The sequence below is a fragment of the Perissodus microlepis genome, chromosome 6 (assembly GCF_051167445.1).
Source record: "Perissodus microlepis isolate ML-2025 ecotype Zambia chromosome 6, ASM5116744v1, whole genome shotgun sequence".
Classification (NCBI taxonomy): domain Eukaryota; kingdom Metazoa; phylum Chordata; class Actinopteri; order Cichliformes; family Cichlidae; genus Perissodus; species Perissodus microlepis.
Window position 1 is genome coordinate 14,237,088 of NC_140466.1, and position 11,350 is coordinate 14,248,437.

Genomic DNA, 11,350 nt, shown 5'->3' on the forward strand with positions numbered 1-11,350 from the left:
TCTTTTGTTTGTGTTGTTCAGTTTGTATATTGGATGAAACCCAGAGAAGCTGATGAAGCAGATTAACTCTAAAGTGACTTGAAGCATTAAAAATGAGGATGTTTTTTTCCTATTTTGCTTCGAGATCACTTGGTCATAAATATTTAATCTGTACCGATGTGGTTGTGATTTTGGGTTTTAAAGAAATGAGTGTGTTAAACTTTCATCTGTATGGAAACTGCAGATTTTGCCATCTTCATGTTACAAATGTTTGTGTGCCGTGTTCTTCCTACAGGACCTGGAGGAGCAGCTGGATGAGGAGGAAGCTGCAAGACAAAAACTGCAGCTGGACAAAGTGACCGCTGAGTCGAAGATCAAGAAAATGGAGGAGGACATTTTGCTGCTGGAGGACCAAAACTCCAAGTTTCTCAAGGTGAGGCAATTTTAGCTGAAAATGAAGGGTCAAACAAAACCCAGAAAGTAGAGGAAGCTCTTTAAGGTGGAATCATTAAAGGCTTATCGGTAAATACAGTTTTACTACTCTGCAGTCATGTCACAGAGTTAAATACACAAACAGGCTGTAAGGAAGACGGAAGGTTTCCTTTCAAATACCGTGAAGGTTGTTTGACAACATTCAAGTCAGTTATTAAAGCTGAATTAGGGATGTCTGTGCCTCAGGAGGTAGAACATGTGGTCTACTAATCAGAAGACTGGTAGCGCTGGGTGTTCTAGCCTGCATGCTAAAGCATGCTTGGCCAAGATGTTGAACCAGTTCATCAGAGTGTGAGTGTTAGATAGAAAGATGGATAGAATGCTGCTAGTGTGAATGAGTGAACAAGCCATGTTGTATAAAACTTCATGTTAACTCAGTGAACATCAGAGACAGCAGTAAATTACACTGCATGCTGTTCTTTAAACATCTGAGCGAAACATTTAGAAACTGAAGTCTGTTATTACAGACTTCTTAATAAGTGAACACGGGGCCGATGCTGGACAGAAACAAGTACAAACTCAGACTGAGGAAGGCCTTAAAACTGATTAGCGTCGGCTGCAGCTCTTCCTCTGCCTGACGGTGACGCGTCGCCTGCTACCTTCAATAGCAGCCTGTGCAATGAAGGGTGCTGCTGTCTACCATCTGCTTTCTAATCTCATCACAAAGCTAAATAGAGGAAATGGTTAGCTGTATGGCACAGTTAATAGATGGTGTTGGTTATAGTCCCACCAGTTAATAAGACTTTGAAGCTCATGACTGTTCCTCCTCATTGATCTGTCTGTTCTCTGTAAAGTAAAGTGTAATGATGCAACTCAGATAAAGTAGAAGGTCCTGCAATTTTTCAGTCAGTGATTACAGTTTATTATACTAGATTCAGGTAATTGGTGTGTGGAGAGCTGTTTACTTACGTTTCAATCAATTTGGTCTGTAACCAAACTTGTAAATGTGTGCAGAGAGAGAAGTCTGTAACTCAAAGGTTTAGTGTCAGGCCTCTAAATACCACCACAGGGAACCTTTATATATGATCACAGTGGTGGATGCTCATGTTAAACATGGCCAAAGTTTCAAAGAATGAGCTGAAAGATAAAAACAGTCAGTTTCAGATATTTGTTTCTACTTTTGGGTTTGAATTATGTCACTGAGAGAGAGCCGCTACCATCTCATCATTATCTCAGCCACACAGCTCCAGGCATCACTCGCCTGCCTCTTAATCCTTTTTCTGTTTTTTTTTGAGAGGGGCAGAATATTGTTTGTTTGAAACATTGGGTTAGCTAAGAGGGCAGAACCTGAGGTCCAGTAAAAGATAAGTGAGATTAAAAATAATGATGGGAAAGCAGCCTGCAAAACAGTATTAAGGTAAAACTAATGAGTTTTTCCTTCCCACTGTCGCCAAATTCTTGTTCACAGGGGTCGCCTGATTGTTCTTTTTCCTCTGTATTATTGTAGAGGCCTTGAGGCAACTGCTGTATTATTTGATTGACTTAATTGTGGGGATTTGTTTGGAGGCTCTCAGTATTTCAGTAGTATCCATGGACTGACCCCCTGGCAATAAAGTACTGAGACCTTTTCGCGTTTATACAGCAGTTGCAGGTCTTGAGTCTTGATGTTTTTGTTTTTTTTAACCCAACAGGAGAAGAAGCTGCTGGAGGACAGGATCGCCGAGATGACCTCCCAGCTGACTGAGGAGGAGGAAAAAGCAAAGAATCTCGGCAAGGTCAAGAACAAGCAGGAGATGATGATGGTTGACCTGGAGGGTAAGATGCTACCAGTAGGCTGTTACCGGCTCCGTGTGGGGTCCAAAAATAGGACAGGCACAAAACAGGGGCTGTGTGTAAAGGGTTTAGACGGGGGTGGTGTTGGAGTTTAAATAAGCCAGCAAGTTCAAAACTTCATAAAAATAGAACAGCACAGAGGTCATTTGGGACATGCAGTATAACTGTTAATCATTTAGTGTTTACAACTGTACAGCGAGTTAATTAGCAGCTAATATGATTACATGTTTGTGTTTTCACACCTTCTAAATGGCCTTTTCCTTGTATGGCTGCTGCACAACTTGTGAGCTTACTCAGTGATGGAAAAAAAAAGTTTAACTCCAAACAGAAAGTTTGTTATGATCAGTGACCACGTTTGTATTTGTGTTTCTGAAATGTGCTGATATTCCATGTGGTTGTGCTTCCCTTTAGAGCGTTTAAAGAAAGAAGAGAAAACACGTCAGGAGCTGGAGAAAGCCAAACGCAAGCTGGACGCCGAGACGACCGACCTGCAGGACCAGATTGCGGAGCTTCAGGCACAGATAGAGGAGCTGAAGATCCAGCTGGCCAAAAAGGAGGAGGAGCTGCAGGCTGCTCTGGCCAGGTCAGTGGCAAACATTAAAAGGAGCGTGTCACACAACCTCCACGAAACGTAAACACTGTCCCAGCACAAAACCGCCTCTTAAAAAATATTTTTAAAAAGCCAATATGAAGATTTACTGAGAGGTGCAGCTCAGCAGCAGTGAGTCAGATTGAGAACAAAGCTCGCGATTTAGTTTTTTCGCCACATTAAAAAAACAAAAAAAAAGCAACTTTTTGCTGAACTATTTTTATAGCTGCTCTCTGCAAACCTACGCTTGTGTGGTAATGTGTAACTGCTAGTGTTGCTCATTTCAGGAACATAAATCCTCACGCGCAACTATACTGCACTGCTTCCCGTTTCCATGACAACAGCACTCCATCGTTAGACTGAAATAGCCATTCAATAACAGACACACGTGCAACTGTGAAATTAAAGCGGCGAACGTGCTTCAGCACTCAGGCACTCTGAGGCGTTTCCTCAAGCGACGGCGGCTCGGACCTTTCGTCTCGGGGCAGCCGCGTCTGATTACAGGCAAACTGATGTTGATTGATGCGCTGTGTGCACAAGGAGACAAGAGCTAAAACGGGCTGTCATCATGTTTTAACAACTCTTCCAGCAATAGGTTAGAATGTTTATTAGCATTTAAAGCACATGATACCACACAAGACGTATATTACACAGGCAGATGGATATATTCTGTTAATATTACTCCAGAGTTTCTGTCTTCTCTTAAGATGGATCACGAGTCGTATGGCGTGAATATTAGCTTCTCATACTTTAGATGTTGCATCTCCTCCACCTGGTACTGTTTGCATCTAACCTCCAGCTAAATATTTTCTTTATGTATTTATTTTCCACAGCGGTTAAATGTCCACATTTGCTTTTATGTTTGATTTGTTTTCCATATTTATCCTTCATAAAACTGCTAACGAGGTAAACAACTGTGGAGGTGTTTTCCTCTGAAGGTCAGCTCTGATCACTTTAATGGGACTTCTCAGTGCTCCCCTCCGTTCAGCAGACACGGGGTTTGATGGTAAACATCTGCCCGACCAATTTCACACACAGAAATCATCAGTTTAGTCACAGCCGCACATAATTAGGCTTTCATTAAAGCTGATGTGCTTCATTTTGAGTTCAGCAGCTATTCTGAGAACAATCCTGTCATCTTTGACAGATTGGAAAATGGAGCATTGCAATTATATGGGAGTCATTAGTGCTTTTAATCAAAGCGGTCTCACTGTGTTAATTATAAAACTGAATCATTTTGATGTTCGGTGTGTTTAATCAGCAGATTTCTACATTAGTGAGGAATGTCGCAGGAACGCTGCAGCCAGCACGAGGTTTACTTGGACGCACATCCAGCTGCAGACAAATCAGCAGTCCCATCACATTTTCCTCTTCTTATGAGGAACACACACACATTCACACAGCTTCAGCTGTAAACAGTTCGCCACACTGCCACCATGTGTGCACAGGTGGCTATCTCAGCCTTGAAAGGACAGCAGGGACTTACCTTTCATTGAATTCACTTCATGTTTTTTTTTCCTTAATCAAACTCTGCACACAGTCATATTTGGTCATATTTGTTGTTCTCAGTGGACTTTCCAGCTCATCAGTTGGTGCGAAACAGCAAACCACTGACAAGAAAAATTATTGCTTTCACTCAGTACTTCACACATTACATTAACCAGTTTTGCTGTGATGAGCTGCTGCGTCACTGTCGTTGTTTGACGTCTGCATACATGGTTCATTGTAGTGTTGTGTCTGGACCAACAGGAAAAATAACATCCACCTGGACCCTCAAACTCATCCTGTGATGATGAAATTTACTGAACTCAAACCCAAAAAGGGGCCTTGCACACTTACGAGCATGAAAACATTAAATGCTAAGGATCTAAATTGCGTGAAGTGTAAAGAGCAGTGAAGGATGTTTGAGTGAGGAAGTCTGTTTAATGTCGTCTGAATGACGTCTGAATTGAAGATACAAATGTGATATAGAGAGAAAAAAGGAAATGTAGATCATCAGTTGAAGGTTTGAGGAAATGTTTGAATTTTATTTAATTCTCTGATTAAGACCTGCTTGGAAAAACTGACATGCGTTTGTGGGTCTCCAACTAGGTGTGATGAGGAGTCTGTGCAAAAGAACAACGCTTTGAAGCAGATTCGGGAGCTGCAGGCGCAAATAGCGGAGCTTCAGGAGGATCTGGAGTCTGAGAAGCTGTGTCGAAGTAAAGCTGAGAAACTCAAGAGAGACCTGAGTGAGGAGCTGGAAGCTCTGAAGACTGAGCTGGAGGACACACTAGATACCACGGCCGCCCAGCAGGAACTCAGGTGCTCATTAATGCTCATTTATCAATGATGATAAAGTGAACCTCACAGTTGTTATACATCAGGTAGCACTATCTGTTCTATAGACTTCAGTCTGCGTCCATCTTTATATGCAGTCCTGTGTTTTTAACTGTTTCCCACGTGGATGATCTTCAGGAGCAAGCGAGAACTGGAGGTGGCAGAGCTGAAGAAGGCCATTGACGAGGAGACCAAAAACCACGAGGCTCAGATCCAGGACATGAGGCAGAGGCACGCCACAACGCTCGAGGAACTGTCCGAACAGTTGGAGCAGGCCAAGAGGGTGAGCTGCTCAAACCTTTCTAACCTTTAAGGTCTTCAGTTTACCTTCATACATGTCACTAAAAGCTTTTTTATTTTTATTTGATCTGTGCAGTTCAAAGCCAACTTGGAGAAGAACAAGCAGTGCCTGGAGAATGACAATAAAGAGCTGGTCTGTGAAGTGAAGGCTCTGCAGCAGGCAAAGACTGAGTCGGAGCACAAGAGGAAGAAGCTGGAGGCTCAGCTGCAGGAGTCATTGGCCAGGGCCACCGAGGTGGAGAGAGCCAAGGGAGAGCTGGCCGAGCGCTCCCACAAGCTCCAGGTAAATGCCAACTCATTGTTGGGACTGATTTTCCTTTTTCTTTTTTAAGGGAAAGTTTTGTTTAATGTGTTTCCATTTGTTTGTCAGACGGAGCTGGACAACGTGTCTACTTTGCTGGAGGAGGCAGAGAAGAAGGGCGTTAAACTGGCTAAAGAAGTTGAAAACCTGAACAGCAAACTGCAAGACTCTGAGGTACGAAAGACCATCAGCATCGACGTTTCTGCCTGAATGATTTCAGAGCTGCAGGAGACGTGTTCAGAAATCATCATTTTACCTGATAAATCCTCTGTGGAGCAAGATTATTATGGTTAATTAAAACTAAGCAGAAATAAAACCACAAAAACATTTAAGACAAGTAAATTGTTTATATACCTGTTATCAAAAAATGACAAATACGTCCATATTACAGTTTTGAAAAGTAAAACAGATACTGAAGCTAAATAAACCTGAACTGACTTGAGAAAGAAATAAAAACTAATTTCAAAAAAACTTTAAAGTATAATAATAGTTTAATACTTTTGGGTGCTGGTGATGTGTTTGTGCTTTTTAGACAGACCTCAGGTTAATCAACATTAAGCTTTCGCCTCTGTATTTCTCACACATATCCAACGAGGACAGCCTCTGCTAAAGTAACAGCTTATTAAGACTAAAACAGGTGTAACTGCTTTTCGTTTGTCTTTTGACCATCGTTTCTGATCGTGGTTTTTGCACGTAGGAGTTGCGGCAGGAGGAGACGCGTCAGAAGCTGAACCTGAGCGGCCAAATCCGCCAGCTGGAGGCGGATAAGAACAACTTGCTGGAGCAGCAGGAAGAGGATGAGGAGGCACGACGCAGCCTTGAGAAACAGCTGCAGACCGTGCAGGCTCAGGTACATATTCACAGTAGGGCACATCTGATGCACACAAACCAGTCAGGCAGAAACACCTTCGAGGTACAGCTGAAGCCGAGTGCCAGGAGAAGGGCCCGGCAACCGTTTCCAGCTGTTTACCTGCTGTGAGCACCTGTCGCTAAGGTGCAGCACAGCGTGCAGACAGCGTGCAGACAGCTGTAACTCAGTGAGGCTTCACAGATAAATGAAGAGAAAATCTGAGTCACTTCAAAATATGTTGTTCGGATTAATAATTAATAAAACTATTATTAGCATTTTCAGCATCTGCAGGTAAACCTCAGCTGATTATCTCTCCAGCACACACTGATGGGGCACCAAAGGTCACGTCACAAATATTTTTAAAATGTCTTTGTAGCTGTTTGAGACAAAGAAGAAGTTGGAGGAGGATGTGGGAGCAATGGAGGGTCTGGAGGAGGTGAAGAGGAAACTCCAGAAGGACATGGAGCTCACCAACCAGCGTCTGGAGGAGAAGACAATGTCTTTGGACAAGATGGAGAAGACTAAAAACCGACTGCAGCAGGAGCTGGATGACCAGATGGTGGAACTGGACCTCCAGAGACAGATCGTGTCCAATCTGGAAAAGAAGCAAAAGAAGTTTGACCAGGTACCGGAGATCAAACAGAGATGAGATATTGAAGGTCTCTTACGGTTTGTTCAGTGTAATGAAGGCTCTGTTATCTATGTTAGATGTTGGCTGAGGAGAAGACCATCTCTGCTCGTTACGCTGAGGAGCGCGATCGCGCTGAGGCCGAGGCCAGAGAGAAGGAGACCAAGGCTCTGTCGATGGCCAGAGCTCTGGAGGAGGCCTTGGAGGCCAAAGAAGAACTGGAGCGGTTTAACAAACAACTTCGTGCTGAAATGGAGGACTTGATGAGCTCCAAGGATGATGTGGGGAAGAATGTGAGTGACCTTTTGACCTCTCCAGTGACACTGCTGATTAAGATATGTTCACAGAAATACCTGAGGACCTGAAATCTCAGGATTTCATAAGTTTATTGTGCAGCTGTGTCACATTTTTGCCACTCCTCTGGCTGCTCACAGGTCCATGAGCTGGAGAAGTCCAAGCGTACGTTGGAGCAGCAGGTGGAGGAGATGAGAACACAGCTGGAGGAGCTGGAGGATGAGCTGCAGGCCACAGAAGATGCCAAACTCCGCCTGGAAGTCAACATGCAAGCCATGAAGGCTCAGTTTGACCGAGACCTGCAGGCCAGAGACGAGCAGGGCGAGGAGAAGAAAAGAGCGCTGGTCAAACAGGTACAAAGTGGCCGATGATCTTGAAGGACTGACGCCACATTTTTAATGTGCAGTTTATCTTCATTTACATCATTAGAATGACAGTGTTTGCATTAAGTTGTTTTTTTCTTGCAGGTACGTGAGATGGAGGCGGAGCTGGAGGACGAGCGGAAGCAGAGATCTGTGGCTGTGGCAGCCAAGAAGAAGCTGGAGATGGACCTGAACGAGCTGGAGGGTCAGATCGAAGCTGCCAACAAAGGCAGGGACGAGGCCATCAAACAGCTCCGGAAACTACAGGTACGCAAATGTTTGCTTAGTGTCTGTCCTGATTTTCAATTACCTCAGTCTCTAAGCTGGTCCGTATCACATTGCTGCTCCTGCAGGCTCAGATGAAAGACTACCAGAGGGAGCTGGAGGAGGCCCGAGCCTCCCGGGATGAGATCTTCGCGCAGTCCAAGGAGAACGAGAAGAAACTCAAGAGTCTGGAAGCTGAAATCTTGCAGCTTCAGGAGGTGAAGTTCTGACTTTCGCCTTTTGTGGTGATAATCAGTTATTTGTGTGTAACGTCTGAAATGCTAAATGATCTTGTGTGTGTGTCTGCGCAGGACCACGCAGCTTCAGAGAGGGCCCGTCGACATGCTGAACAGGAGAGGGATGAGTTGGCTGACGAGATCTCCAGCAGTGCTTCTGGAAAGTCAGTATGAACATGTAGTTTTTCCAAACTTCATATTAATAATTAGCCAGGTTTTATGTTCCCCTCGGGGATTAAATGATTTGTTTTATAGTCTTACAATCGCTGTAAATCAGTAGAAATTTAATAGAAACTCTGCGTCAGGTCGTCACTGCTGGAGGAGAAGCGGAGGCTGGAGGCTCGCATCACCCAGCTGGAGGAGGAGCTGGAGGAGGAGCAGGGCAACATGGAGCTGCTCAACGACCGCTTCAGAAAGGCCAACCTGCAGGTAGGCACACTAAATAATCAGCAGTGTCACAAACTTTATCTGGATGTGATTCAGCTACTGGTTGCTAGGGAAAAATTTATATTTCCTAACTGGTTGTCAAGTGTTTCCTGGAGGTTGGTGGGTGAAGCGAGTGACACAGAGAGTGATGTACCAAAAACCTCTTGATTGATGAGAAAGGATAAGACAAACTTGTGGCGTGCAAATGTTTCTTTTAAACACTAAACACAGTAAAATTAAAACATCCATCAACGTGTTTGTCTGCTCTCTCCTTTTCCCACAATCTCTCTCACCTGCCTGCTGCGCTCTCTCTCTCTCAGGTCGACACCCTGAATACTGAATTGGCAGCAGAGCGCAACACTGCGCAGAAGAGTGAGAACGCCCGCCAGCAGCTGGAGCGACAAAACAAGGTCTCGTAGACTTGAAGCTTATTACAGTGTTTATCTTTCTCATTTCCCTTCTGTTTACACCCTCCTGTACTACAAGCTGTTCTCTTTTTCATTCCCACACCTCATCTCATGTTTTTGTTTCTTTGTTTTTAAGCATTTCACTTCTCTTTAGTACATGTGAGCCCAGCCCAGGAGCTGCCACCAGTCTCCTCTGAGGTCTAAACCACAGCCTAAACTCTATTCTTCCACCATCTGCCATTATCTACTAGAAATCCTGTCAAAACATCTGAATGTGGATTCATTCCTTCACATTTCTAAAGCTGTCCGTTGTGCTGGATTGGAGTCTTTGCCAGGCCGATTCTGGCCCCCGGGCCTTATGTTTGACACCCCTGATCTATACTAGAGGCATCAGATCAGGACACGAGCATTTCGTTTTTGGGGGTTCAGTAGCACAATGTGATCCCCCAGATTCAGTTTCTCTGACCCGCAGCTCTGCTGTAACTCTGCTGCAGATGCACGTTACAGATGCACCAGTGGGATCAGGAGATACGCGAGAACATGATCCTTCAGGTGCATGAACAGGACCTCCTGATCACAGCTCTAAACTAACAAACTGAATATTTGCTCTGTTACCATGAACACAGGAGCTGAAGGCCAAGCTGGCAGAGCTGGAGGGGGCTGTCAAGTCAAAGTTTAAGGCGTCCATCACTGCTCTGGAAGCCAAAATCCTGCAGCTGGAAGAGCAGCTGGAGCAGGAAGCCAAGTAATCCAGATGTTAAAAAAGATTTTAGATCCTTTTGAGTAGACTACGATAATTTGGTCATGTTTACCTTTTCTCCTATTAAACCTCCAGGGAGAGAGCGGCAGCCAACAAAATCGTCCGACGTACAGAGAAGAAACTGAAGGAGGTGATGATGCAGGTGGAGGACGAGCGTCGTCATGCCGACCAGTACAAGGAGCAGGTACGGACACACAGGAAATGATTAGGCTTTGCTCCGTCTGCATTCACACTGCCAGTTCTCTACAAATTCTCACCCTCCATCTGTGCATCAGATGGAGAAGGCGAACTCTCGCATGAAGCAGCTGAAGCGTCAATTGGAGGAGGCGGAGGAGGAGGCCACCAGAGCAAATGCCGCTCGCAGGAAGCTGCAGAGGGAGCTGGACGATGCCACCGAGGCCAGCGAGGGTCTCACCCGAGAGGTCACCTCACTGAAGAACCGCCTCAGGTACAAAGAGGACGGCGATTAACCGGTTTTAAAAATAACCCAGAACCTGAACTAGATACCGAAACAGTGCAGAGATTAAAAAAAAAAAAAAAAAAAAACACAGAGTGGAAACAGCCTGACCCAGTAATAATCGTGATCATTATTACTGGGTCAGGCTGTTTGCCAAAGTTTTGATCATTTAACTTATTATTCATTTTAAGAATCTGCTAAACTCACTTCACCAATCCTCCCAGCACACCCTCATCTTGTTGACAGCTCTCATTCCTGCATGTCATTCCCCCAATATGGTGATGGAGCCGGGAGGCGATTGAGTAAATGGATTGGTACTTATAGATCACCTTTCTACTCTATTTTAGCACTCTCTGCCACAAGTCTAATTCAACCTTCTTCCAACCATCCACACTGATGGACGCTTCGGGGGAAACTCGGGTCCAGGGTCTTGCCCGAGGATACCTCATCACACAGACTGGAGGAGCCAGGAAGGCTCCTGTCTGACTAAACTGTAGTCAGACAACTATGTGATCTCATTTAGTTAATATTACTGCAGCTCTTTCACTTTGTTCAGGTACACAGTGCCAGTACCAGACTGGCAGTCTTAAGGTTTTGAAGCTGTGGCTGTCATTGCAGTGTGTTTACAGTCTGCTCCATCCTCCATCATAATGAATGAAAATGCAGTTAAATGTGATGTTATGTTAGCATGTAGTTGTGTCAGCAGCGGTCACGGTTTCCCTTTTATAGTTGATCTTAGCGCCCTCTGGAGCTGAGAACCGCATACGTCTTTCAAAATAACAGTTTTCCTGCGTTTAAGCCAATCACATCACCTCCCGGCTCTTCTTCCACCACAGTGGTATCTCGTCATCCCACAATCTATGTTTTCTGAAATGTTGGAGGTTTAAAGCTTTCTTCCGTTTGTTCTGCCCAG

The 11,350-nt window shown here is 44.6% G+C and overlaps 1 protein-coding gene across 7 annotated transcripts in view; it reads left to right on the top strand.

Annotated features, from left to right (window-relative positions):
• Positions 1–11,350, top strand: part of LOC146385290 (myosin-10-like) — a 64,117-nt gene that overhangs the window by 49,815 nt on the left and 2,952 nt on the right. For all 7 annotated transcript variants that reach the window (XM_084930935.1, XM_084930939.1, XM_084930937.1 and 4 more), the window contains 19 exons: positions 275–412; positions 2,103–2,226; positions 2,656–2,827; positions 4,925–5,137; positions 5,291–5,435; positions 5,529–5,735; positions 5,823–5,927; positions 6,451–6,603; positions 6,980–7,228; positions 7,312–7,524; positions 7,666–7,878; positions 7,993–8,154; positions 8,241–8,369; positions 8,463–8,551; positions 8,693–8,816; positions 9,134–9,223; positions 9,847–9,965; positions 10,056–10,164; positions 10,256–10,428. In XM_084930935.1, coding sequence (XP_084787061.1) covers positions 275–412; positions 2,103–2,226; positions 2,656–2,827; positions 4,925–5,137; positions 5,291–5,435; positions 5,529–5,735; positions 5,823–5,927; positions 6,451–6,603; positions 6,980–7,228; positions 7,312–7,524; positions 7,666–7,878; positions 7,993–8,154; positions 8,241–8,369; positions 8,463–8,551; positions 8,693–8,816; positions 9,134–9,223; positions 9,847–9,965; positions 10,056–10,164; positions 10,256–10,428 — 2,927 coding nt within the window. The remainder of the gene's footprint in view (positions 1–274; positions 413–2,102; positions 2,227–2,655; positions 2,828–4,924; positions 5,138–5,290; positions 5,436–5,528; positions 5,736–5,822; positions 5,928–6,450; positions 6,604–6,979; positions 7,229–7,311; positions 7,525–7,665; positions 7,879–7,992; positions 8,155–8,240; positions 8,370–8,462; positions 8,552–8,692; positions 8,817–9,133; positions 9,224–9,846; positions 9,966–10,055; positions 10,165–10,255; positions 10,429–11,350) is intronic.